At 42.8% G+C, this 25,017-nt stretch overlaps 1 protein-coding gene across 4 annotated transcripts in view; it reads left to right on the forward strand.

Annotated features, from left to right (window-relative positions):
• Positions 1–16,384, forward strand: part of Slc9a4 (solute carrier family 9 (sodium/hydrogen exchanger), member 4) — a 50,746-nt gene extending 34,362 nt beyond the window's left edge. For 2 of the 4 annotated variants that reach the window (XR_003946407.1, XM_006495625.3), the window contains exons 8-11: positions 4,693–4,789; positions 9,046–9,177; positions 9,867–9,954; positions 14,890–16,381. Coding sequence is in view for 3 of the 4 variants with exons in the window: in XM_006495625.3 (XP_006495688.1) it covers positions 4,693–4,789; positions 9,046–9,177; positions 9,867–9,954; positions 14,890–15,245 (673 nt within the window). In the remaining variant the exon portion in view is untranslated. Of the gene's footprint in view, positions 1–4,692; positions 4,790–9,045; positions 9,178–9,866; positions 9,955–14,889 lie in introns of all 4 variants that reach the window. The other 2 variants (XM_006495626.4, NM_177084.3) reach the window with 2 other exon arrangements.
• The last annotated feature ends 8,633 nt before the right edge of the window (positions 16,385–25,017 follow it).

The following is a 25,017-nucleotide window of genomic DNA, read 5'->3' on the forward strand; positions in this document are numbered from 1 at the left end:
CTGCCTGTTAGCCACCTAGGATGTGTGTTAAACACTGTGAATACAGTCACAGGTCCTGCCCTTCCCAATCTCAGACATGGACTTGGTATGCCCTTAATAGAAGAGACCAGACAGTGTATTATAATAAAGAGTAAAAGATCAATGTGGCTATAGGAGCAGTGTGTGTCACATGACCTCCTGCTGTGTGGCCTACCCTTCAAAGGATGAACTGTAGTTAATGTAGAGGCAGAGAAAGGCTGGATAGCTTCAGACAGACCAAACCACTAGGAACTTCCGCAAGCAATTCACACCCTACTTATGTGATCACTTGGTCTAGGAATGTAAGGGTGCTTATCTCTTATCTCTGACTAGAATCTCATTTATGTTTCAGTCTATTGGGCTAAAACATATTTTGAACTTCTGTATAACATCATGATGTATTAGCCATAAGCAACTGCTTAAGTTCTGACCACAAGGCTATTTTTAAGCTGGTTTTGCTTGGCACACTCCCCTCCTCTCTCTGAGTCAATCATTTCTCCAGACTGTGATTTAAGATTACCAGGAGTCTCACAGGTAAGAGATTTTCCACCTCATATATCCCAATCAAGCAAGCTCACTGGAGTGGGAAAGATTATTGCTAAAGTCAGTATTGAATGCGGTTTTAGTATTTAACTTATACTTATTTGATCTCAGTAGAAATCTGTAGGACACCAAGAAAAAAGGAAATCCTCTCCTGAGATCAAAGTAGTTGATTCCTAAAACAAAATGGAACAAAACAAACAGAACACAAGCCAAGCCTTCATACAATAATAGGAAAGAGCTGCGTAATCAGCTGCCTCTCAGGGCCCAATAGGAGAAGAGAAGAGCCAAACACACCTATAGCTTTGCTTTATGAGTTTAAGCAGTTGCCATGTAACAGTTTCTGAGTTCTGGAAGCTTCGGGAGAAGGCCGGAGCAGAGTGGAGGAGGTTGGCTCTGTCGAATTCCATTGCTTCCTCCATATTTTATAATAGCACTTACTTGAGTCCTCAAACTATCCTAAGGGAGATCTGGAATATGCATTTCTATTGTTATTTTAAATATAGAGCTATCTATCTCACACAAGACTCTGTAAACGGTTAGAGACTGTAAAACAATAGCAATTCAAAGTGCTAAGTGTTGAAGCATATGGGCTTTTGCGGTGGCTCAGTGGGTAAAGGTACTTACTGCCAGGCCCCTGATGACTTGAGTTTGATCCTCTGGACCCACAACATAAAAGAAGAGAACCGACTCTCTTACCAATTGTCTCCTGACCTCTAAAGTTCACTGTTGCATAAGTACACCAGCACACATATCCATACATTCACGTAGATAAGTAAATGAAATACAGTTTTCTTTTTAAAGTTTGGTTAGGATTGAAAATACAGTTCTGTTGCTATAGTACCAGCCTGGCATGTGTGAAGTCCTGAGTTTGATTCCCAGTACCACACTCGGTGTGGTGGTGCAGCCTATAATCTCAACACTTGGGAAGCAGAGGCAGGAAGAGCAGTTCAAAGTCAGCTTGAGCTACACACAGCCTTATCTCAGATACATAGATAATTTTATAGAGATTAATATTTTAGGTATTAAAATAGCCATAAAGTTATCAGGTAATTAGCTACCTATATAATCTCAAATGATTTTATTTCTAAACTCTGAAGAGTTTGAGCATGCCATGTTCTTTTTCTTTTTAAATCATGAGTATGTGTGAGTATCTGCGTGAGGGCAGGGCCCCTGGAGACCTGTGTTTTCTATTTCCCCTGGAGCTGAAATGCATGATGGGAACTTAATGTAGGTCTTCTGAAAAGGTAGTATGTTCTCTAATAGTTGCCTATTCCCCTCCCCAACCCCCTTTGTGTGTTTTTTTAAATAATTAGGTAAATTCATAGTCGTTTAAGAACTCTTTAAGTCAGCTTCACATTGATGGGATCGGTTTCTTATATCACCATTCTGATAGACAACTACGTGATGTGGTTTCTGATGTAAATTCCACAATAAAATATCATGTATCCTGTAAGTCACACTTCACTCATGCTAGAATTGGACGTTGAAGTGACCTTTGAAAAGGATGCAAGACAGGCATGCAGACAGAGTAACTCATGAAGAACACTGCATGTAGCTATGCAGACAGAGTAACGGTGATGAGGGACCCTGCATGCATCCATATAGACAGAGTAACTCATGAGGAATACTAACTGCAAGTCTACAGGGCCATCAGTTCATCCCTTCAATCTCTAGTCATCGACTTCATGACCAGACTATTGAAAGAGTTATTATTCTCAAGGATTTAGGGCCTAGTAGTTGACCTTTTGACATTCTTAACTATGGTGTGAACATAATGCTTGCTGGGTCTCATAATTAACTTAGTCTCCTTACATTGGTGTAGCATCTCATGAAAGGAAGGCAGGCAGAAAGACAGCAGGAAGTAAAGAATTCATGACAATTGTGAACCTTGTATTCAGATGCTATTGAATTTAGATTTCCTCGTTTTATATTAGCAACTGTGATCCCCTTTACCTATAAGAAATGAATACTCCAGAGAAAAGGGTTATGCCTTTTACATTCGGAATCACTGGTCTTTAAGATCCCCACTAATACTGTTTTCTAAGGGCAGTGTCTTTCTTGCACCTATGATGTGAGTATTCCAGGGACGGCTGTGTCCCTGAAGTGACATGAAGACAACTCCAAACATCACCTGGTTCAAGTGAACCGGAGCTGGTACTTATTAGTGTGAGTCAGAGGGAGGTGAAGCTGTGTGAATCCCGTGTTACTCACTTTAGCCAGCAACCCAAGGGGACTTTAATTAAGCCTGGTCCTTCCTGGAGTGGTCACTTACAAGCTCGGGGGAATGCCAGATCTGCTGCTGTGTCAAGTTTCACCTGCCATTTCCTTTATCATTTTTTTCTTTTTATTTATTTTATATGAATGTAGAACATAGAAATGTTTGACTAGCTGGTGTTTCTGTTTAGTAATACACACACACACACACACACACCCATACAGGTGGAATGGATTGCTCACATTGTGGGAGCAGGTGTACCTAAGCAGAATAAATTTTTTTGGAGGACATTCACACAGTCACCAAGGATGGCGCCTAAGTTCCAGTCATTTTATAGAAACAGCGTTGGACGTTATGCAGATGGCAATTGATAAAGCCCACGCACCATCGTTCCCCATATAAAAGTGACTTATCAATTGCACATTGCATCCAAACCACTTTTATTTTTCAATGGTTGTAAGGCTTGGGGAACAGTACTTAAAATGCTGGCTGTATTGAAATTAATGATTCATCCCTGTGATTAATCATCCTGACAACAGGGAAGGGAGCTATCGAAGTCATTGGTGCCTTTATGCTTCTAAGAAGCGAGCAGAGACTAGGAAACTAAGAGCTACCTGGGCAGGAGCAGCAGGCTAGAAAGCCAGCTGTGTTGGAAGGAGGACTGAACCTTCAGCTGCTTCTTGGTAAATGCCTATGGTCTACACTGAATGTATATTTCCAGTGTAATTAAAAGGTTTTCTTGGTGACTGATAACAGATTGTAATCAAATACATCTGTCACTTGAGATTTCTTCTTCATAGCTATGTCTAAAGCTTTGAAATCCCAGAGGACAATTGGGCATTGATTGCTAACCTGGCCCTGATGCTAGGTTTTCAAGTCTTTGGATGCCCAATGCTGCAGCTGGGTTGACTCTCAGGGTACAAATAGTTGGATTCTGTTTGGAAAATGTGATTCCCCTTTCCTAATTATTCTTTAACTAAAAACAAGGCCCTGCCCTAGTTTTTGTTTGTGGAGAAAAACAAATACCCTGATACAAAGGAATGTAGGGAGACATTGATAATTTAGTTCACAGTTCTACATCCCTGTGGTCCATCATTTTGGGACAGTCAAGGCAGAAGCCTGAAGCAACTAGTCACATGACAGTCAAGTCAGCATAGAGAAGGCAAGCGCGCATGCTCAGTGCTTGGTAATCTTTGCCCTTACACAGCCCAGGGCTCTGGACCAGGAGTGGCACCTGCACGTTCAGTCTGGGTCCTCCTACATCAGGTAGGCAGTCAAGACAATCTTCCACGGGCTTGTCTACAGCAATGCTCTATTCACACGTGGTTCTGGGTCATTTCAAACTGACAATTAAAACCACCCATCACAGGCCCCTAACTGCACAGTTACCAGAGAACTTTACCCACGCAACATTAATAACCCAGCATACCACTGAGTCTCAAAACTCAGTGGTACAGATGGTGTTGGTCTCTGAACATGTGTTGTCTATTTGAGCACAGAACTAACAAAAACAGCCACACGAACATTTGATTGAGTGGGGTTTTTGTTTGTTTGTTTGTTTTTGTTTTATTCCTACTAAGTTTTACAGCAAAATGTTAGGTTTACATTTTGTGGCATCATTTCCTAAAATTAATTTTTATTGTATTTTATAAATTAGATGGTGGTCACGACCTTGCTAAACACCCTTTAGAAATTGGTCACAATAATAACCACATGGAACCTATAAGGGAGCAATATTTTAAAATATTTATGTCAAAACATATGTTTGATCTTAATTTATTTGCTAAGGTGGTGGGAAGGATAATATAATCCTGGAATTTAGGAATTTCTCCAGGGTGGGGCAAGGTGCAGAGTTCTGTCATGGCACTTTTTACCCAGACAGAAAAATAATGCCTTTTCTCCATTGTTGTTTCCAGGTCTGAGAGGATACAGGGAATCAAGCGGCTTTCTCCTGAAGACGTGGAGTCCATGCGGGACATTCTGACAAGAAGCATGTACCAAGTTCGACAAAGAGTATGTGTGAGCCCTCTGCACTGCCTCCTGCCCTACCCTGCCTTGCCCCTACCAGGTCTTCAGTCCTTGTTCACACTGTTCTCCCTGAAGTAGTCTCTGCAGCTGTGAGGTTGGCACCAGTGGCCTTAGAATAAATGCAAATCCAAATGCTGGCTGTAGGGGTCAGGCTGCCCCAGCTGTGCAGCTGAAATGTTCAGAACCCATAGATCTGCCTGTCCTAAAAGGGAAGACAGATGCAGCCCCCCTCCCGTAGTGAAGAAAAGATGGCACCAGGATTCTGACAGCCGTCGGGTTACCCAGTAGGGTCAACTATGCTAAAAGTTAAGAAACAAGAGTTTATTGGATCAGAATCAGGATGCTATATTGCTGAAAGCTCGACTATAGGGTCTTGGTGTTTTGGTCCAGAAATTGGTATGGTCTCTTCATTGTCTTTAGCAAAGGGTCTGAGTTAGTGACAGATAAATCAATGTCATCCCCACAGAAGCCTTTTCAGGTCTGACGGCTCAGTTGTCCATCCTATTTCTTGGCTATGATTAAATATGTCTCTTTTTGCTCTTGGTAATGGCATAGATCATGCTTTGGATGAGATTAAGAAGCCGTCTAAGCTGTTCATTCTCAAGTAGAAGATGCTAGGGTCAGCAAACTTGGGGATCATTTTGAGTCAAGGTTATAGGATACATGTAAGTTAAGAGGTCTCTGCTGAGCTCCTGCCCAGTGTTCTTTCTAAGACTCCAGACTTACAATGCCAGTGAACATCAGTGGTCCAGAGTTCTGTGTCAGAAGTGTTGATGACTCAGGGCCTCCTTCAGAAAGGCTGGAGGAATACAGGTCAGCTCGGTGACAATGTTCTTACTAAGCGCTATGGCTTTCAAATCATTCCAAGCGAAACTGTTCCAGCAAGACTATCACGTTTCACCTCCACTAAGTAGATAAGAACTTCCTGGTGTGGAGAGTGTGGCTAGCCTAGTGAAAGCCAGGCCCACTGAGTACCTGGCACTCAGTGTTTTCTCCATCTTCATGATACGAGGAAGGAGGCTGAAGTTCTGAAACTCCAATACATTTTGAAATGGTCCACTGCCCACATTCTCATTCACTCCTCAGATATAGAGGAAAAATAGGTGTGTTGTTAGCATTCTGTCAACTTGACACAAACTAGAGATATCTGGAAAGAAGGGACCATGGTTGTGGGCTTGCTTTCATCATACTACCAGTAATCAAGTCTTGGGGAGCATTTTCTTGCCTGGTGATTGGTATGGATGAGCCAGATAGCCACCTTCTTCTTTCATCTTGTCTTCGGCAGTCTCTCTTCTATGCTATGCAGCATCTCACTTCCTTCCTGGAATATATTGCCTGTGTTCATTAGAGGGTTCATTGCTAAGCATTAAGTGGAGTCAAATCAGAATAGAATTAGTGAGAGAGGGAGTGAGGGGGCATGATAGACTGCAGGTACCTTTTGCCTCCACTCTTAGTTTGTTGGAAATATACCTCACTGTGAATCCCCTTTCCTGTTAGTCCAGAATGACAAACACCATTGAGGAAAAGCAACGGGGAGGAAAGGGTTTATTTGGCTTACACATCCCAGTCACAGTCCATCACTGAGGGATGTGAGAGCAGGCATTTAAACAGGAACAGAGGCAGGGATAATGGAAGAAGCGCTGCTGCTTCCTGGCTCACTCCCCTGGCTTCCTCAGCCTGCTTTCTTATACCACCCAGGACCACCTACATAGGGAATGGCACTGCCCACAGTGGGTTGGTCCTTCCATATCAATCATGAATCAACAAGATGTCCCAAAAACTGGGTTACAAGCAATATGATAAAGACAGTCCTTCAAGTAAGCTTTCCCCTTTCAAGGTGTCTCCAGTTTGTGTCAGGTTGACAAACCAACAAACCAAACAACCAAACAACTCCCCTAACAACACACCTGCTTTTCCCCACTACCTCAAGTACTTCTACAGTTATGAAAGTCTTATACTTTTTCAAAGGAAAATATCCTGGAAATGCTACCCTGAACAACTGAATATCCACTGTGTATAGTGGACGGTCTACTGCTCGAAGGGTCGACACAGACTGTGTAGAGGTCGTCTGTTGTCCTCACATCTGGACAATAGGAGCAGGACTGTTGGATGGAGACATTTATCACTGTGCATAGTTTAGAAGAGTCTGTCATGGGGCTTGGTAGTCACTTCTGGGCAGCGCCAGAAAGAATATAGGGCCGGATTCTAGCCTATCCTAAGCCATAGTTGATATGAAACTGTGGTTTTCCCACTCTGATTCTGGACACATCTTTTTAAAATACTTCCTTTTAGCATTTCCAAGATAGAATATCCATGGGTGGGGGGAGGTGAAGGACTAATTTCAGAGATTCCCAGTGGCACAACTGCAGAGACAGGGAGCTGCGCGACACAGCAGGATGGAGACAGAGAGGCGCACCCCAAAATTATCAAGGAATAAAGCTCAGCCCAGACTCTAAGGCAGTAGTTCTCCTAATGCTGTGACTTTTTAAAACAGTTCTTTACGTTGTGGTGACCCCCAACCATAAAATTATTTTCATTCCTACTTCCTAACTGTAATTTTGTTACTGTGATGAGTCATGATATAAGTATTTAATATGCAACCCTGTGAAAGGGCTGTTTGGAAGTATGTGTTTCTGTATTCATGTCTTATCTCTGGGGATTATGGCATCTGAGAGCATGTTGCCCCAACAGACTCACACCTGGCTGGAAGATGAGGTCTTCACTCCTGGCAGGTGGTTTGTGGCTTGTCGTCACCACTGCTTGTTTGTGCTTTCAGTCTTTGGATATTGTGTTTCTCTCACATAATAACAAACTTATTGCCTTTTCCTGGGGTTCCTCCTACCTTCCCTCAGAGTTGATTAGTTCTCAGGTCTCTCTCTCCTACACTTGTCCCAGGGTAGAACCCACTCAGGGCTGCAGGCTCAGTCCAGTGAGCCTGGCCCATGTGTGTCTGAGTAAGCACCCTGCCCGATATCTCCCTGATGGTTCTAACATCTTTTTTGTTTGTTTGTTTGTTTGTTTTTGTTTTTCGAGACAGGGTTTCTCTGTATAGCCTTGGCTGTCCTGGAACTCACTCTGTAGACCAGGCTGGCCTTGAACTCAGAAATTCGCCTGCCTCTGCCTCCCAAGTGCTGGGATTAATAGCGTGCGCCACCACCACCTGGCTGGTTCTAACATATTAAGTCACTTGAATGTCTACTTGACTCCCACAGATGACTGTGAGCAATTGAAAGACCTGAATTTATAGTTATTCATTTTTAATCCCCTGCTTGCTATGGTGCCTAATAGAATATCCTTTTTTTTTTTTTGTTATTGAAGCAATTATCTTTTTTAAAAAGCCACAAACCAGTAAGGAGGACACAGGCAACAATAACCTCCTTATGCAGCAGAGCTTTGCAATTCATCAGCACATGCACAGGCACACACAAACACATACACACACATGTGCACACACATACACACACGGACGTGCACACACATATATACAAACACACATGCACACGCACACACACATCACTTACCGACTCCAGGGAATCAGACATTCACTGATGAACTTGGAGCAAACATCAATGGGGACAAGAAATTCCAGTTAACCAAACATATGTTTATGGATAGATATTGACCTGTGGTCTATGATAGCTTTTCAGTGTTTTGAGGTGAAGGCAAGAAGAAAAAGTCATTTAAAGTTTGTCAAGCTGTTCCTTCTGGGCTCTGGTCTTTAAGTTAACGAGTATTTTCACTGGGAAACCTCTACCCCTCCCTCTCCCCCTTTTCCCCTCCCCACCCCTCCCCCTCCCCCGCCCCATATCCCTCCCCGCCCCAGTCTGCTTCTTCCTCCCTTCCCCCTTTCCCCTCCCCCTCTCCCCCTCTTTCCCTGTGTGTGTTGTCCTTAATTATAAGCAGAAACTTTGTGGAAATTTCAAAATTAGTTTTAATGTTTTTCTTACCCATCACATCAATAGGCTTAGCACTGAAAATAATCTTGGGAAGAATGTGGGTATGCAGGACAGTCACAGCCTGTGGGTGCAGTAGGGAGGGTTGGGCAGAGGGGTAGACTTGCTTCGCCATCCACAGCCATAGCCAGGCCTGAGAGTCCTGAGGCTGCTTGCAGCCTTACTCCCACTGAGGCTAGCTCAGTCATGCCAGAGGCAAATCTGAGCCCATGCTATCTACTCTGTCTTGGGCACCACTGGAGGTAACGCTGGAGTTCTTACCTGACTGTTATTGTGCTCTACTTACAGACCCTATCCTACAACAAATACAACCTCAAACCCCAAACAAGTGAGAAGCAAGCCAAAGAGATTCTGATCCGTCGCCAGAACACCTTGAGGGAGAGCATGCGGAAAGGCCAGAGTCTGCCCTGGGGAAAGCCGGTATGTGGGGCTGTCACCAAATAAAGGGACCTATCCTTGGGGCAGAGCCTCATCAGTTGAGGGCAAGTCACTCACTCAAGCTTCACTTGCTACCAGAGAGATGGAAAAGCCTTAGGGGCAAACAGACTGGAACAGCTCCCTCCTCTGGATCCAGAACTCTAGGGGGTTAGGCATCTGGGAATGAAGTATAATGAGGAGATGCTTTCCAAGGTAGGTCAGTACTCCAAGTGTTCCCTGAGCTGAGTCTACCCCCAGGAGCCATGGTGACCAAGCACTGAGTATCGCATGGCTCCTCTTCAGATGAAAGCTTCTAACCCTCTCAGAGACTACTCTAGAAGGGTTTGCTTTTGCCTAGGCTACCAAGCCCCCTCTTCACTTCACCAGCGAGCACCTGACATCTTACTAGCTGAGGCTGTATCATCTTCATCATACAGAAACTTCTGGATAGAACAGACTTGAAGGCTGATGTTCAGTGAGGCTGTGACAGTAACTTGGGAAGGTTGACAAGGATCCTTTCAACACTGGGGACAGGGATACATATTGAGTTATATGTCCTTTAGACACAAGTAATTAAATGCCCATAACCCCAGCAAACTGCCCCACAGAGGGCTGCTTCCTTCCCTTTGTCTGTGTGTCAGTTGAAACTATAGTATCATAATTCTGCATTTGTTTCTTCTTGTTGCCCACAGGCAGGCACCAAGAACTTTCGATATCTCTCCTTTCCTTATAGCAATCCTCAGGCAGCAAGGAGAGAGGCAAGGGCTGCTGAACCCACAGGTAACCCATGCTTGGCTGCTGTGTTTCCTCCTGTGCAGGGTCAGGTGGAGAAGATTTGGGGACCTGGGGGCCAAGAGAGACAATCAAGGAAATTTTGCAGAAACATGAATGAGAACAAAATGAAGGCATCCTTTAGAAATACATTTCAAAACTTTATTTATGGGCACAGAAGCTTAGGTGTATTATAATCTTGTCGCATACTATTATTATCTTTTAATTTTTCCTGCTTTTCTAAGGGTAGGGGTGATTAGTAGGTCACATGATCTCACCACCACAACCTCTTCCATGGTGTCTTTAAAGATATGTATGCAAAAGGCTCACTCCAGGACTATTGTAACAGGCCAATGCAATTTAAATATGAGGTTAGCTTTTATTGGAGGTATTTAGTCATATTTACTGATTAGTAGTTTCCCATGTAACACAAAAGTGAGATTCCTAGGTATTGAAGATGTTTATTATTCTAATAAAAGCCAATTTAGTGTGTTTTAAATATGAATCAAAATTATTTCTATTAGAAAAGGGTAATATACAATATAATTATATGCTAAGTTACCTGTTTGGTTTTCTAACTATGTAAGTCTTAAAAAAAAAAAACACTTTGGGTAGTCAAATAAACTGCAGACATAGGACCTTAAATAATTATTTGTTGAAGGCAATATAATTATTCTTTGAAATAATGGTTTGAGTTTGTTTGTGTTGCTTTTTGTTTTTCTTGTTAGAACAGGTTTCATGTAAAACAAAACTCCATCACTGGAGTAAAAGCACATGTCTTTAAGGTCTGGGATGTACTCACTATGGGACATTTTCATTAGCAGTCTTCTGAAGTCCTCTCCACACTATCCTGACTGCACAGAGCCCATGTCATGCTCTAAGAAGCGTGAAAGCACAGCACCACCCCTGTGCATAAAATCAAATGCTGGTGATTGTTTTGTCTCCTCCGTCCCCAAGTGCCCCAGCTCACTTGACGGTGACCTAGAGAAGAGAGATTTCACATCTCAACAGATATGGATTAAGTTGTCATTTTAAATGATAAAATACTAGTCAGTTGCATAGAGCAAAATCATAGTTTATTTACATTCCAACCCTTTCCTTGAAAATGCAATAAGTCAGATATACCCTTAGAGTTGCCTGCCGTGATAGTGCTCCCTTCCAACACCATCTTCTGTAAAATGAAATGCCGGCTTTGTGCTAAATTCCTTCCTTCTGAAGGGGTTTTTGGACTAGCAACTTTGTTTCATTCTTCTTGTTACTAGATTTTTTTTTTCCTTCTAAAGAGACGTGTGGACTAGCAACTTTGTTTCATTCATCTTGTTTGTTCCGGATGACACGCTGGTATTTGATATTATGAGGGAGTTTCACAAAGAAAAGTAAAGGAAGTTAAGAAGATAGACATAAACACAAGGCACAAAACATATTGGTTTTAGAATATATTTCTTATTCTAATAACTCAAGTCTAATCTCGTCATTTAAGTGAAGAGAAAACAAGCGAGCACCACAGCTATTTTCTGGGGTGATCATCAATACTGCAGGACTCTGGCATGGGGGCAGCCTAGCAGGTTCTTGGGGCGGGGAGATACAAAAGTAAGTAAGCATTATAGTAAACAGCCAAATGGTTACTCTAAATACTAAACCTTAAGGAGGAGTCTGCTTTATTCTAGAAGGTAGAAATTGTTTTATGTATTCATTCGATTTAATCAGTGAAAGGACTCTAACAGTTATCTGGTTATAATATTTTATCAATTCTTTATAAACTTCATGCAGTGTATTTTGATAATATTTTCCCCACTCTTTCCCATAGACCATTATAGATCCCCCTGTCTCATACCACCATCTGCTCCCCAACCAAAAATATGAATGAGACACTATCGGTTGGAGGACCCTACCAAAGGAAGAGGGTGACTAAAACTCATGAATCCCCTGAAGCTGTGGCTGCCTGCACAAGACCAAGCCTTTTAGCATAGAGTGAGGAGTACATGACCCCCACCCCAACTGATAAACTATAGACAGTTGATGGTTTCTGGGGGAGGAAGAGGTAATTTTCTTTAAATTAGATCAACTATACTCTAGTAGATGGCCCTACAGCCAGAAATATATGGGCAGCCAAATTGGAGTTGGTTAATTATTATTTTAAAATATATATCAAAATATATGCAACAACAAATAACAAACAAACAAACAAACAAATATAGCACCCCTCTGTCCCAAAAAGGAGTATGGTAGCAATCAGGATGAAATGCAGAGAGTCCTCAATGTGTGGCTAAGGGTTTGATCATTTGAGAACAACTGCTCTCAGAGGGAAAGAAGAAAAGGGACACTCTAGTTAGGATAATTTGGGTGTCATGCTTCCCTCAACTGTGTAGTCTCTGGCCAACCAAACTGAGTCTACAAAAAACACTTCTCTTCCTGGCTCTCTTAAGGCCCGCCACGATCCAAATGCTCCTGACAGAATGCCTGTGAATTCCATGGTGGTTGAAGAGACCTGTATACTCTCCTTTGCCTGTGGGGTTCATTTTGTATTGCAATTATGGGGATTCCCCACCTTAAAATTCTGTGTATGTGTGAGGCAGATTTAAACCAATTGAATTAGAAAATACCTACAATGCTCCTGAGAGATTGATGTTGGCGAAGATTTCACAGAAGCATGACCATTCTTAGTGCCATTAAACTCTTCTTGGAAATGGTTGAGATGTTTAAAATGTTAAGTGTGTGTGTGTATGTGTGTGTGTGTGTATGTGTGTGTGTGTGTGTGTGTATACCTTTTATGTGCAGAGATACAAAAGCCCTGCTCTCTGGGTCTGGGGCCCTAAACAGTTCACACTGGACCAAGCTAATCCCCTGTGGTTTGTCTCCACCCTGCCCCAAGCAGAAGCTCCTTCCCTGTTCACCTGTTCCCCACTTAGCCTTAGTAGTTAAGCTTGTTCTTCTGTAGGTGGAAGGTTAAGACACTCACATACTGCTTGAGAGGTAGCCACCATTCTTCCCTGGGATTCCAGGCCTGGGTGGTTACCTATAGGCAGACACATGAAAGAGGACCAGGATAGTCCATATCCTTCCTCCTTCCAACGCCTACTTTGCAGAGCGTTCCTTCATATTTTGGGCAGAACTAGTCATTTACCTTGAGCTCAACTTTGTAAACGAAGCCTCTGCTGAATGCCCGGGCTTCACTTTTCATTAACCTTAGAAGGACATAGAGAGGCTCGCTACATGCTGTCCCCTGACAGGGAGTTCTCAGGAGGACCGGCTGGAGTGAGACCATAGGCAGGACCTGTGGACAGAAGTGTCCACACCTCAGAGAGACTTTCCCAGTGCCAAAGGATCTGGAGGAACTGAGATGCAGGCTCCACTCACAGCACAAATAAAAGGGGATTGTAAAAAAGAAAAAAAAAGGAGCAAATAGATCATGCTATTATCTTTTCCTCCAGCAGAGCATCCCCTACCTGAGTCTGCCAGCTCCCTGCCTATGTGATTCGGCTGCATCCTTGAGCCAAGTATTTAAGATCTTCTTGTGTCTAGTAACATATACACATTATGTCCAGTACAAACCTTTGGGCAGACAGTATTAATTTTATGTGTGCTCTTTTACCTTTATCTCCTTTGGTCTTTTTTTTTTAGGAGGGACCAGAAAGTGGGAGAAAGAACAGGATTTTCAGGTTTACAAATAAATGCCTAAAAATATTGAAACTCTGCAGAGAGTATTTAAGGGAAAAATAAATTCATGTGCCTAAAACTTGGAGGAAACAAGAAATGATGTTTGTGAAAAGTGCTCCTTTGTTTCCTGGGGGAAAGGGCACTGTATTTTAGGAATGGATAGAGATTTAGAAATTAACTCCAAACACAGCATCCTGTGGCTACCTGCTGGTGAGCAACATACATGTGACATGCACAGTTGTCTTCTGCATCTATGTAGACTTTTTCTCACCCTCTTCCCCCAAATACAATATAACAACTATTTACATAGCATTTGCAATGCATTGGTTACTATAAGTAGTTTCTAAACTACTTAAAAACTGTAGGATATGCATAAGTTATATACAGATACTGTGCCATTTTATATGAGAGACTGGAGCGTGTGTGAATTTTCGTGTATTTTACTTAGGATACAGAGGAATGGCTCCAATCCTATCTGTTCCAGCCGTATCATGTTGAAAGTCACCTCATCTTAAACAGATTTAGGCATATGACATAAGGACTACAGTTTTACCCATCTCAAGGGCCACTCTGATGGTTAAATGTTGTAAAATATGCAAATGACTATCACAGAGGCACATTGTCATTCCCCCATGAGGGTATGTGCTCAGCTTCACCATATCTTCATGTACCATGGCAATCTGCTCATCATCTACTGCCTGAACAGGGAGCATCTGTCACAGCCTGCATCTTCTGTGGCGCCCCCACCCCTCCCATCTCTGTTTCTCAAAAATTACATTTCCAAAGTCAAAGCGGTGGAACTCAGATGTAAAGCTTTTAGGCAGCTATGGATTAAACATCAAACCAAGAGCCAGGCATGCGGCTCATACCTGTAATCTCACTTTGGAAGCTAAAACAGGAGGACCACTATAAGTCCAAGGCCATCCTACGAGACCTTGTCTCAACAAAATGGAAACAGGGTAAAAATCAACCACTTTGTCTTTTAGAGGGTAAAACATTTTTGTAGTAATTACTTTATGGGACTATTAGTCCATAACTGTGAAAAGATACTCTGTTAGTAATCTAGGGAAGACTGGCTAAATGCACAGGTTTCTATGAATCTCAAATTGTTTGTAATGCGAAGCATGCAGCTCTGCTTTCTCAGTCCTTTGGGGGTTGTGATGCTGAGAGGAAAAGCCTGGCTGGTGCAATACTGAATGCAGGATCTGCAGTCTCATGCATTCTTGCCATCTGGCCATAACTCTGATCTCAAATGTTCTTTCCCTTTCTGTCATGATGTCTTCTTAGATGATGATGGCACTGATTCAGGATTCCAGCCCTTGATGTTCAGCATACACTCAAGAGCAGGGTCCCTTCAGGAAAGGCGACAGACCCAGGCAGTGATCCCTATGAAGAGGCTGCAGAGAGGAGAGAAGGCGCTTAGCTTCAGCTACCGAAGCAACACCAGCTGGGAGGACCAGGCCGGATGGCGCAGGATGGATGTCCTCCGGCCCAAGCCGCTGTTCTATGCAGTAGCCGAGGAGTATGACTCTGGAGAGCAGACGGAGGAGGAGACCTCAGCAATCCTGTCCAGATGGACAGCTGAACACAGACACAGCACAGAGCACCACAAGTCCCACAGTCCTTTGCTCCATAGGAAATAGCTTATTATTCTCAGATGGCTGTTGGTTCTTTCCAGAGTCCCAAATCCTATTTTATAAAACGAAAATTCCCACAGTCTGGAACATTTACCAAGTTTGCATTTTTTTTTGAAACTTCCAGACACCATTCTACAGGGTAAGCTCTCAGTGAACTTAAAGGCTGAGCCACACTCTTGTACCTTTGTAGATGAATTCTGTGTGCAGCAGAACATCACCGCTTCTCAGAGTAACCAGTCATCTCTGAGGATTGCAGAAATCCATCAAGCACTCTTGGTTTCCTCCTAGACGTCAAGAGGGATGCTGGGATTTGGAGATACCTAATGATGGAAGCCATTAGAAAATCCCACCTCTGAGAAAAGAACCAAAGAACAAAGGCATCTTCATTTAGAATTCATAGGAACCTTCTATCACAACCCTCTGATCTGTGGCATATATCCAGAACTACATGTGCTCGGTCAGCAATTCCTATAAGTTGTATGGATATGCAATTTGTAATCACTTAGAAACGGCAGGGCTCTTTAAATTCATCTGGCTCAGCCCCTGGCATTTGCAGATTGAGACACATTGACAAGATCTCCTGAAATATTGGTCACCTTGCAAGTTGTATGCCTTGGCTTTAATTTTTTTCAAATGAACTCCTTTGTTTTCAAAGATACAATAGTATACCTCAAATGAGAGATAAAATTTGTTCCACACTGTTATGTTTAATCAGTGATGTTGATAGACATGATCTGTACTCTAGGGGCTGATCTTACGAATCTATATACTATTTTTATAATTAGAATGTCAATTTAAAATAAATTGTAGCAATATAAGAGCTACAGTTTAATAACGATGGCATGAATAATAGAATTTATCTGCTGTGTGTTTATAACTTGTGAAGTTTTGCTCTGGAGTTTAGTAACTATTCTTCAGTTGAGTTGTGCACCATGGTTATTCCAAACCTGACTTTGGACTTCACAGTTTAGCTTGCTAATTTTCCCAGCTACTCTTTATCTCTCTTCCTACCTTACCCTTCCCTTCTGTCTCTGCATCTATAGGTGAATAGACATGTCTGAAATGTTACTTACTGTGCCAGATAACTAGATCTATGGCAACCAGATCAATAAATATCCTTTGCCATCATGGCTTAATCCATCTCTGCCAGGCCCATCTGACTTAATCAAGAACACATTTCAGCTGCCTTGACCCTTGAGGTCCTCTGTGCTCCTCTTGGTGGGTAAGGGGTTGGGGGACTTGGCTTGTCCTCTGGGCACATGTGTTTAGTCTTGTGGCCCAAAGGACAAAGGAGGACAGTTTGATTGATTTGCCATTTGTCCATTTATCAGGTGCAACTTTTTCCTTCTTTCCCTTTTTATTGTGTATTTGACTTCCACCAACTTTCCTCTATTATCATTGTGTCTTCGACATGGAAGAATAAACATGGATGCTGAATGGAAGACAACAGTGCTGAGCTGAAGGGGATTTTAGAGAAGGTGTCATCAGACATATCTCTTTTTCAGGTGTCAAAAGTAAAGTCCTGAAATAGTACCTGAAGCCAGCACAGGGTCTGCTTTCCTTGGGAGGAAGGACTTGTCCTCTGTCGTGACCTATAGCTATCAGCAGCAACCATGTAACTTTGTGCCGACTCACATGGCATGGGTGATTTTCACCCAGGTTCCTATGGTAGGAGTAGACATGAAAATCAAAGAAGGACATTGTTCTTTGTTCTTCAGAATCTGAACTAGAATGTGTTTTCTAAACCATACAATATCTTTATTTTAATATAATCCAGGCCCTGTCAAGTGACTGTAATAAGCTCTGAGGGAGAAAGCACACATAAAACTCAGGGAAGCAGTGATCAAAGGAAGAAAGACCTTTATGCTTCACAGAGAGGTTGTGAGTCAGAGCCTTTAATTGGCAGCTAGAGGTACAGAGGCAGAGAGTGGTCACCAGAGTGCACAGGTGCAAAGCTCTGTGTGCAACCTGTTCTTCAGAGGCAGAAGATGCCACCTTCTTTAGGGGACTCCATCTACATAGCAATAGAAACCCAAGTGACAAGGGCTCCATCCCAGGGTACGTGGTCATATCTAAGAATTGCAGGAGTCCCCATGGGAGAAGATCTCCTGGTTTTCTCACAGATACCAATGGCATTCAAAACAGAGGTCCTGGGATTTAGAGAGATGTAATGGTGGAAGTTATTAAGAAAACTCGCTGCTGAGCAAAGAGTCACAGTCTACAGACAGAGGATGAGCTCAGAGCGAAGAAGAAGTGCGAAGAATGCAGGCTCGTTGGCAGGGGAACATTTACCCCAGAGACATTTACCTCTGACATATGATTGAGAATAAGCAGGCAAGGCCCACAGCTCCAGGGCACGCTTGTCCAGCTTTACATTGAAGAGTTGTCCCTCTTACCTACAGGGGTCACATATGGGACCCTGAGTGTATGCCTTCACCCTTAGGTGGTCCCCAAATTCTAGGCATTCTTGCTACATAAACAGCTATAATACAGTATAATCTATAAAATAGGCACAGTAAGAGATTAGCTATAATAGTAAATAGACCAAGCGTGATACTGTATCATTAACAATTATTTTAAAATGTGAGAATTTCTCATTTCTGGAAACTTCCACTTCTGCGTATTTTGGAGTGGCATTTGATCATAGGTGATTGAAACTGCAGAAAGTGGAACTTGGGAACAGGGAACCCCACTTTACTGTGAAGAGCAAAGGTAAGTGAGAAACAGAAAAAGTACTGAGCTGTCTGGCTACTTCCCTTACTCCGTTACTGCCCACTTAAGGGGACAGGCTGGACTCTCTGAATTCTGGTGAACATTCCAAGGGAAAAGATGTTCAGGGTGGCTGCAGTAACCCTGATCCTCTGGCCACTGAGACCTGTAGCCCATCAACCACACAAACAGACTGAATCTTAGTAGGTGTCTTCCTGAGGCCATCTATGTATTTGCACTTCTGTTGACTTTGGCTATTGGAGACTGGAGATGGCCCCAATGCACCTGATTAAATAGTGACAGGCTGGTGTCTAGGGCCCTGTGAAGCAGCTGGTGGCCCTATTAGTCTGAGATCTCATTTTGAAATGGGCTCTTGAGAGACGGAGCAGCAGGGCTTTCCTGTGTGATGTAATACTGGTTCCCATATTCTCCTTCACTGCAGCTCATGGTAGAAATGGGTTGAGGGTCAGCAAGTGCCTGAGGAGGCTCTGGCCCGTGGGTTTCACCTGCAGGTTTCTCCAGCAGCTTCCAGCCTGTACAACAGAGGGAGTTTCCTCCTGGGTGTGCACCTGGGTGTGGAGGACCTTTGACCTTTGCTCCCCATTCACTGGGAGAGAGGGAAATGACATTAGGATTCCTATCCAGGGCCTGGCTTCTCAACCACAAGCTGTCAACATTACTAACCAGGGGCCCCAAAGAACCAAAGAACAACTCCCAAATTCTAGTTTCCTCCTATGTGTTTTTATTGGTTTTTTTTTTTTTTTTGAACTCTCTGAAAACAGATTGCTAACATGAAGAGTGTTGGGTGGGTATCACTGGGTTCTAAGGTTCCGTGAAGGGTCCTTTCCTCCCCTTGTTCCTGTAGTTCACAGTTTCTACTTGGAAGATTTTCTCTGCATTTGGTAAACATTCTTCATATTTTCTGCTTTAATCTGACACAGGGTCATAGGCCCTGCTCTGTCTCTCTGTGAGCAGAGAAGCGCTGGCTTTGCAACAACAAAGTGGAGATTCCACACACGTTATTACCTTCCCAGCCTTACTTATTTCCTTTCGCCTGACAAGGCTGTTTGCTTTCCTTTTGAACAAAATTTATGTGTTCTAAGAGGTGGAGGAGATGCCACCTGCGACAGGGCTGCCATTCCTATCCGAGGGATGCGTGTTCACGTAGGTGTGCAGACAGAACTTGAGTCTACAGCAGCAGGGAATGCTGAAGCCTGCAAAGGAGCCCTTTGAACATCCTTTACCAACTAGGAAGCTTGCTACCCTGGCCATGTAGATAGCAAATGAATATGGTTAAATCAGGATGTGGGCTCTGACGTCACACATCAGCATTGCATTCCTAAGCTGTCTCTGTTTGCCAAAGGGGTCATACATCCCAATAGGGTGATCTTAGAGAGAGATCTTGAGGGTTAAATTGAGTTCATGCATGTAATTTTCAGATTATTATCTGCCTCTGTAATGATAATTCCATTGATTGGTCTGTTATTATTTAGTTTAAAGTACATGGACTTCTAATGCAAGACACTCTCTGCTGCCGTGACCCAAAACAGTATAAATGGCACTTGAGGTTTGCCGAGACATCCTCTGGTTGAAGGAATGATGGCATTTGGAGATGTGTATAGCAGCAACAGAGAACATTTAAAACCTGCATCAGCACATTCCTCGGTGGATCTCATATGGAGCCAAACCCGAGACAGGCTGAGTAGGGTCACAATGTTCAATCAAGCCTCACATACCCCACTCGCTTATTTTTAACCAAATTTGGGACATTTGTCCTGGAATACAACTTTAACCTTCATTTATCTTCAAATAAGCTTATTAGTCCCACCTTCAGCCTGCTGTAGTGGACAGGCTGCAAGCAACGGAATATCTCTTTCTTGAGAAAATCTCAATGGCGTTTAGTCCTTTGGCCTGGAACTTAAGATTTTGTGTCTGCCATACAGATATTGAGGAGAAACCGCATTTTCAGAATAAAAGAGTTCCCAATATGTCCCTCAATGCTCCCAAATCAGATGAATTAAAATTTAAAATCGTAGAAGCCAGTGAATGTGTTGGTATTGCTAAAGAGTTTTGGAGATATATTTTAGCCACTAATAAAATAGGTAGTTTCTTACCTATTTAGAGTTTTGATTTAAAACTCTATCGACTGTCTTATTTCCAATGCCCTGGCCACTGAGAAAACCAAGCAGTCCCAACAGAAATCTTCCCTTGTGGCTATCAGTCACAGCTGAATTTGTCAGAGGGTCTCTGGACAAAAGGAGTTAACAAAAAGCTCACACAGGGCTAGTCACCCTGTGAGTGGGAGGGATGGGCCCTTTCATCTGTGAATAATTGGTTTAATAAATTCATTTTCTTCCCAGGACTCTGGTGCATGTCCAAGCCAGGGGTGTTTAAGTTACTGTAACAGGTCAGAGATAAAAATTTCCATTGCCCAGCCTTCTTCAAGCTAAGGCTCCTTCAAGAAAGAACAGGACTTGCACAATCTCCAACAAGACAGAGACATGAAGATCGTCCCCCACATGTTTCCCCATCAGTCTGCGGGCTGCTGACCTGCTAACTGAAGCTGATAGGCAGGCGAACTCCAGCTAAGTAAGGGAAGTAAGGACATGCAATCTTCTTACACCAAGTTTTTGCTTTCTGCGTTTTTATTTTCATTGGGTTTTTAATCTTTGTAATCTTGTGCACATGGCAACACTAGAAACAAAACCAATTGAAAACATGTAAGGCAGAGGGTGTCCTGGCTAGTGTGGGTGCCACCAGTTTAAGGGAAGGAAGAGCCTGTGGTGCTCCATTTATTTTGCTTCCTTGTAGGCGTTTTTCTGAGTAAACCGGGAACAGGCGAGAGGAACTCCGGGTTTCACCAGTGTTCTGTTTCAAGCTAAAGCTACCTTTGTTTTGAATTTGTGCTTACCCTAGACTGCATTTCAGGAGGCAGCTCCGTTATCTAACTATGTCATCTCTAAAGGGGTTGCATGCACTGGGAGGGGAGGGAACATGTCACCAGACTCCTTAAACTACAAATTAAATCACCACACAGAAAGAGGGACATGGGATAAATATTCTGTCTTCCAAATGGAGCATTTTCTTAAAAGGGGCAAAAGATGCTGACCCCATGGTATGCCCATGGTACAAGTAGCTACAGAGTCAGGCTGTTCAGACCACCAGGGCTGAAAGCATGAAGTTTAATAAACAATACTTACCACACCCTCACCCACAACCCTAGAACTGTAGTTCAAGTCTGAGTGTAGACAATGCAGCTAGTATTGCTGGAGTTTCTCTCCACAGCATGTGGTATTTCAGGCAGGGCTCAGGCAAACACATTTCAACACTGTTTCCAAAAGGAAATTGAAAACTTAAGAAACCATATCTACCTCGACTACAGGTAATTAAATTCTCCCAGGGAGAAGGGACAGACAATGGGATATTGAGCGCTGCCAGGCAGGGGTTAGTTTCAGGATGACTTAGGGAGAAGGGGCGGAGGTGAGGGAGAAAGGCACCATTGTGACGCTGTCACAAAGTTAGGGTAGTAGACATTGGAGAGTCAGAATGGAAAGATGGCTTTCCATCTGAGAAGTTATCAGCAAGTCTTAAGAGTACAGCCTGGCGCTCTGGCTCAGCACCACAGTGCGAGGTCTTCAGGCTTCTGAATTCTCTCCAGGATTGTAGAGGTCATTTACCTTGCAGCAGGTGACTTCCTATTCTGAGCCACCTGAAACAGTCCACGTAAAGCTTATGCTATAGATGCTATAGATGCTATTAGGCCCCCTCTCCCCCAACACATCTACATAAACAAATACAGGAGCAGAATGTGAGTTCTGACACTGGCTTCTCTGTGTGGTATTGACAGACCCCATGAACTTCTCAAGTCAATTCCATGTCCCTGAGTTGGGGTACTGATCATCTGCTCCACCAACCTCTTGTAGGGGATCCGAGATTCCAGGGAGATCCATAGTTTTGTGAACACTGAAGTCTAGAGTGACTTGAGTGCCTAGCTATGAATGAACAGAGGAAATCCAAGAGCCAATGGGATGAAGGGGAGTAAAATATGTCAGAACTTGAATTTTGCTCTTTGGTATTGCAAAACCTCACATAGGCAGGCACAATGCTTGATAGGTGAATAGTGAGTAGTGGATGTCTTAGTTAGGATTTCTATTGCTGTGATGAAACACTGTGACTGAAAGAAACTTGGGGAGGAAAGGGTTTATTTTGTTTATACTTGCACATCAAAGACTATCATCACTGGAAGTAAAGGCAAGAAGTCAAACAGCAGGAACCTGGAGGCAGGAGCTGATGCAGCTTGCTTCCATGGCTTGAACACCCTGTATTCCTATGGAACCCAGGGCCACAAGCCCAGGTATGGCACCACCCATAGTTATCTAGGCCTTCCCACATCAATCATCAATCAAGGAAATGTACCACAGGCTTTCCCACAGGCCAATCTGGTGGAGGCATTTCCTCACCTATAGCTCCCTCTTCAAAAAGGATGCTAGCTTGTGATATGTGACAATAACCTAGCCAGTGTGCTAAAGAGAAAAGTATTCAATGATCCTTGCTAATGCATGGCAAAGAAGACTTTTAAGGACAGTCATGGCAGGTATAGAGGCTGCAGTGGGATGCTGTGAGGACAGACTGGGCAGCACTCTGAAAGCGGCATGGGCAATGAGAATCTATAGGGCTGGTCAAGTAGGAAGGAGGTAACCAAAGACCCTCAGGAGTCTGGAATTCTGGCTAAACTGACCTAACAGGATTCTTGTTGAAGAAGAGTCAGGTGACCCAGTATTTTGTGGAGGATGTAGGACATGGAGGGGAGTGAGATGTGAAAATTGACCAGATATCAGAGTTGTGGGTTCATGCTAACCTCACTGAGAAAGGATCTTTTCCAAGGCAGATACCACATGAAGGTTTATAAATGGGTCTAGAAGAAGTTTCATGTTTGACCAAGGAAACAAATTTTGTCATGTGTGGGCTTCAGCATCAGAGTATATAGATCCATCCAGAAGACAGGAAAACATAAAAGCAAAAACCATGAAACTCAAGAATAAGTGAACATTTGTCAAAGGATAACCAAGTAGCTCATCAGTTAATTAATGAGTCAATACCATGCTCAATCAATTTGAAGGAAAATTTAAAATATCATACATTTAGGCATTTGGGATACGCTATGCATTTAGAAGTAGACATAAAAGCTGTTTAGATTGGGGAGCAAAGCAATGACTTGTCTCTTTCTTGAAATAAACTTCATCTTCAGACAAAAAATATAATGTACAATTTATGGATCTGTTGTTAACGGAAAGACAATCACACTTTAATAAAAAAAAACAAACAGTGAACTACCAAAATAACAGTGGTTGAAGAAGTTTAGAATAATCTAGAAAAGTGATATGATGAAGAAGTGTAATGTGCACTGAAGTTTTATATCCGCTAAAACTAACGGGAACAACTTCTATCCCAGAAACCTGGCTTCTCTAACCACATATTGCTTTCTGTTCAAATCTGCCTCCCTTTCAAATATCTCTTTTGTCTTCTGGTTTTAATAGACTTGACTTTAAAGAACCTTGTTACTATGCTGACACAGCTGGTTCTCAAGAGGGCCCTCCATTCAGTTGCTGTTAGCTTTGTCAATGAATGCCTTTGGAAGACAACACCTCTTCATTACCGTGGATTGCCATTATACTGATTTGTAAGCTCCACCAATGTTTGAAAGTCTGCCTTAAAGTCAACCTACAAAGCCTTTCCCTTTCATTATGACAGAAGTTCATTTTGATGAACTATAAACAATGGTTTGAGGAAGAAATTGGCATGGTATCAGATTAGTTTTGCAATGTGAAATCTGTGAGATAGTTGACAAGTTGCGGAACCATTTGTTGAGTAGCAATTTCCTTTGAATTGAGGATAACTTAGGTGTTGTGTCCTGGAGGAGAGCTCACTAAGACCCAGAAGTTCTAAAGAGTGTCTCTAAAGACTGAGGAGCAAACGACTCACAAGGTTCAGGCAGACCCTGAACCTTAGCAGATTCACAGGGTCCCTCATTCTCCTAATCCATAGATAAGCCATAAGCATAAATGAGGAAAGGAAGCTGACTATTTAAATGCTTGTAAGACAGGCAGGGAGCTCCAGGTTCTGGTCAGGTTCTTGTCATTCCTTGCTCTGGGTTAGATTTTTAGTGATGCATCTGTCTTTGAGTCATTTCTGTTCCTATTAAAAAAAAACCCTAATGAACACATTGGTCCATCAAGTGGGACTTGGATGGTAATGTTACTTTGATCTGTTGTTGGTTTTCTATCTGTGGTGAATATTTGTGTCATCCTTCCTCAAGAATAGTGCCACCCAACACAAATGGTGCCTACACAGGGACAAACAGTACCAAAGGTTGAGTTGCGGAGTGGTGTGAGTGGCTAAATGACCTATAATGGCTGTAGAAGTAGAGAAACTGAGTAACCTAAGACCTCATCTCTCCTTGGAAGAAAATCTACAACATCTGAGAGAAATAAATGCTTTGCAGACTGGCACTTAGGAGGTATCAGGGACACTTGGTTATTACCAGCATGGCCACCATGAGTATCAGGGACTGGAAGACTACAGAAGAAGGACAGGTGTCACATGATGAGGGCAGGATATGATGCCCAATTCACTGGACCTGATGGAGCTGTGAATCAACATGGACCTGGGATGGTAGGGATCTTAGTGGCCTTGCTGAGCCCTATGGTAGGACATGACCTTCATGACATAAGAGGAGCTTGGCAAATCTAAATGGCATAGACCAATGTATACAATGGATTTGTAAAATACAAATGAAATCCAGAAGCTGTTAAAAATCAACAAAAGAGACAGAAGGGTCTGAATGGGCCACCCAAGGGAATGTGGGAAGATTTGTGTTAAGCTGGAGTTGGAGGAAAAAGAATAATAGATGTTGTTCTGGTGAGCTTTTGGAAGACTTTAAGGCCTGGCACAGGGAATCAATATCCCTACACTGGAAAGGTTGATACAGGGGGATTGTAAGTTTAAGGAACGACTGGCCTATATACAAAAACCCTGTCTCAAGAAAAAAAAATAGCAAGAGAATTTACAA

Source organism: Mus musculus, chromosome 1 (assembly GCF_000001635.26).
Source record: "Mus musculus strain C57BL/6J chromosome 1, GRCm38.p6 C57BL/6J".
NCBI classification, from domain to species: domain Eukaryota; kingdom Metazoa; phylum Chordata; class Mammalia; order Rodentia; family Muridae; genus Mus; species Mus musculus.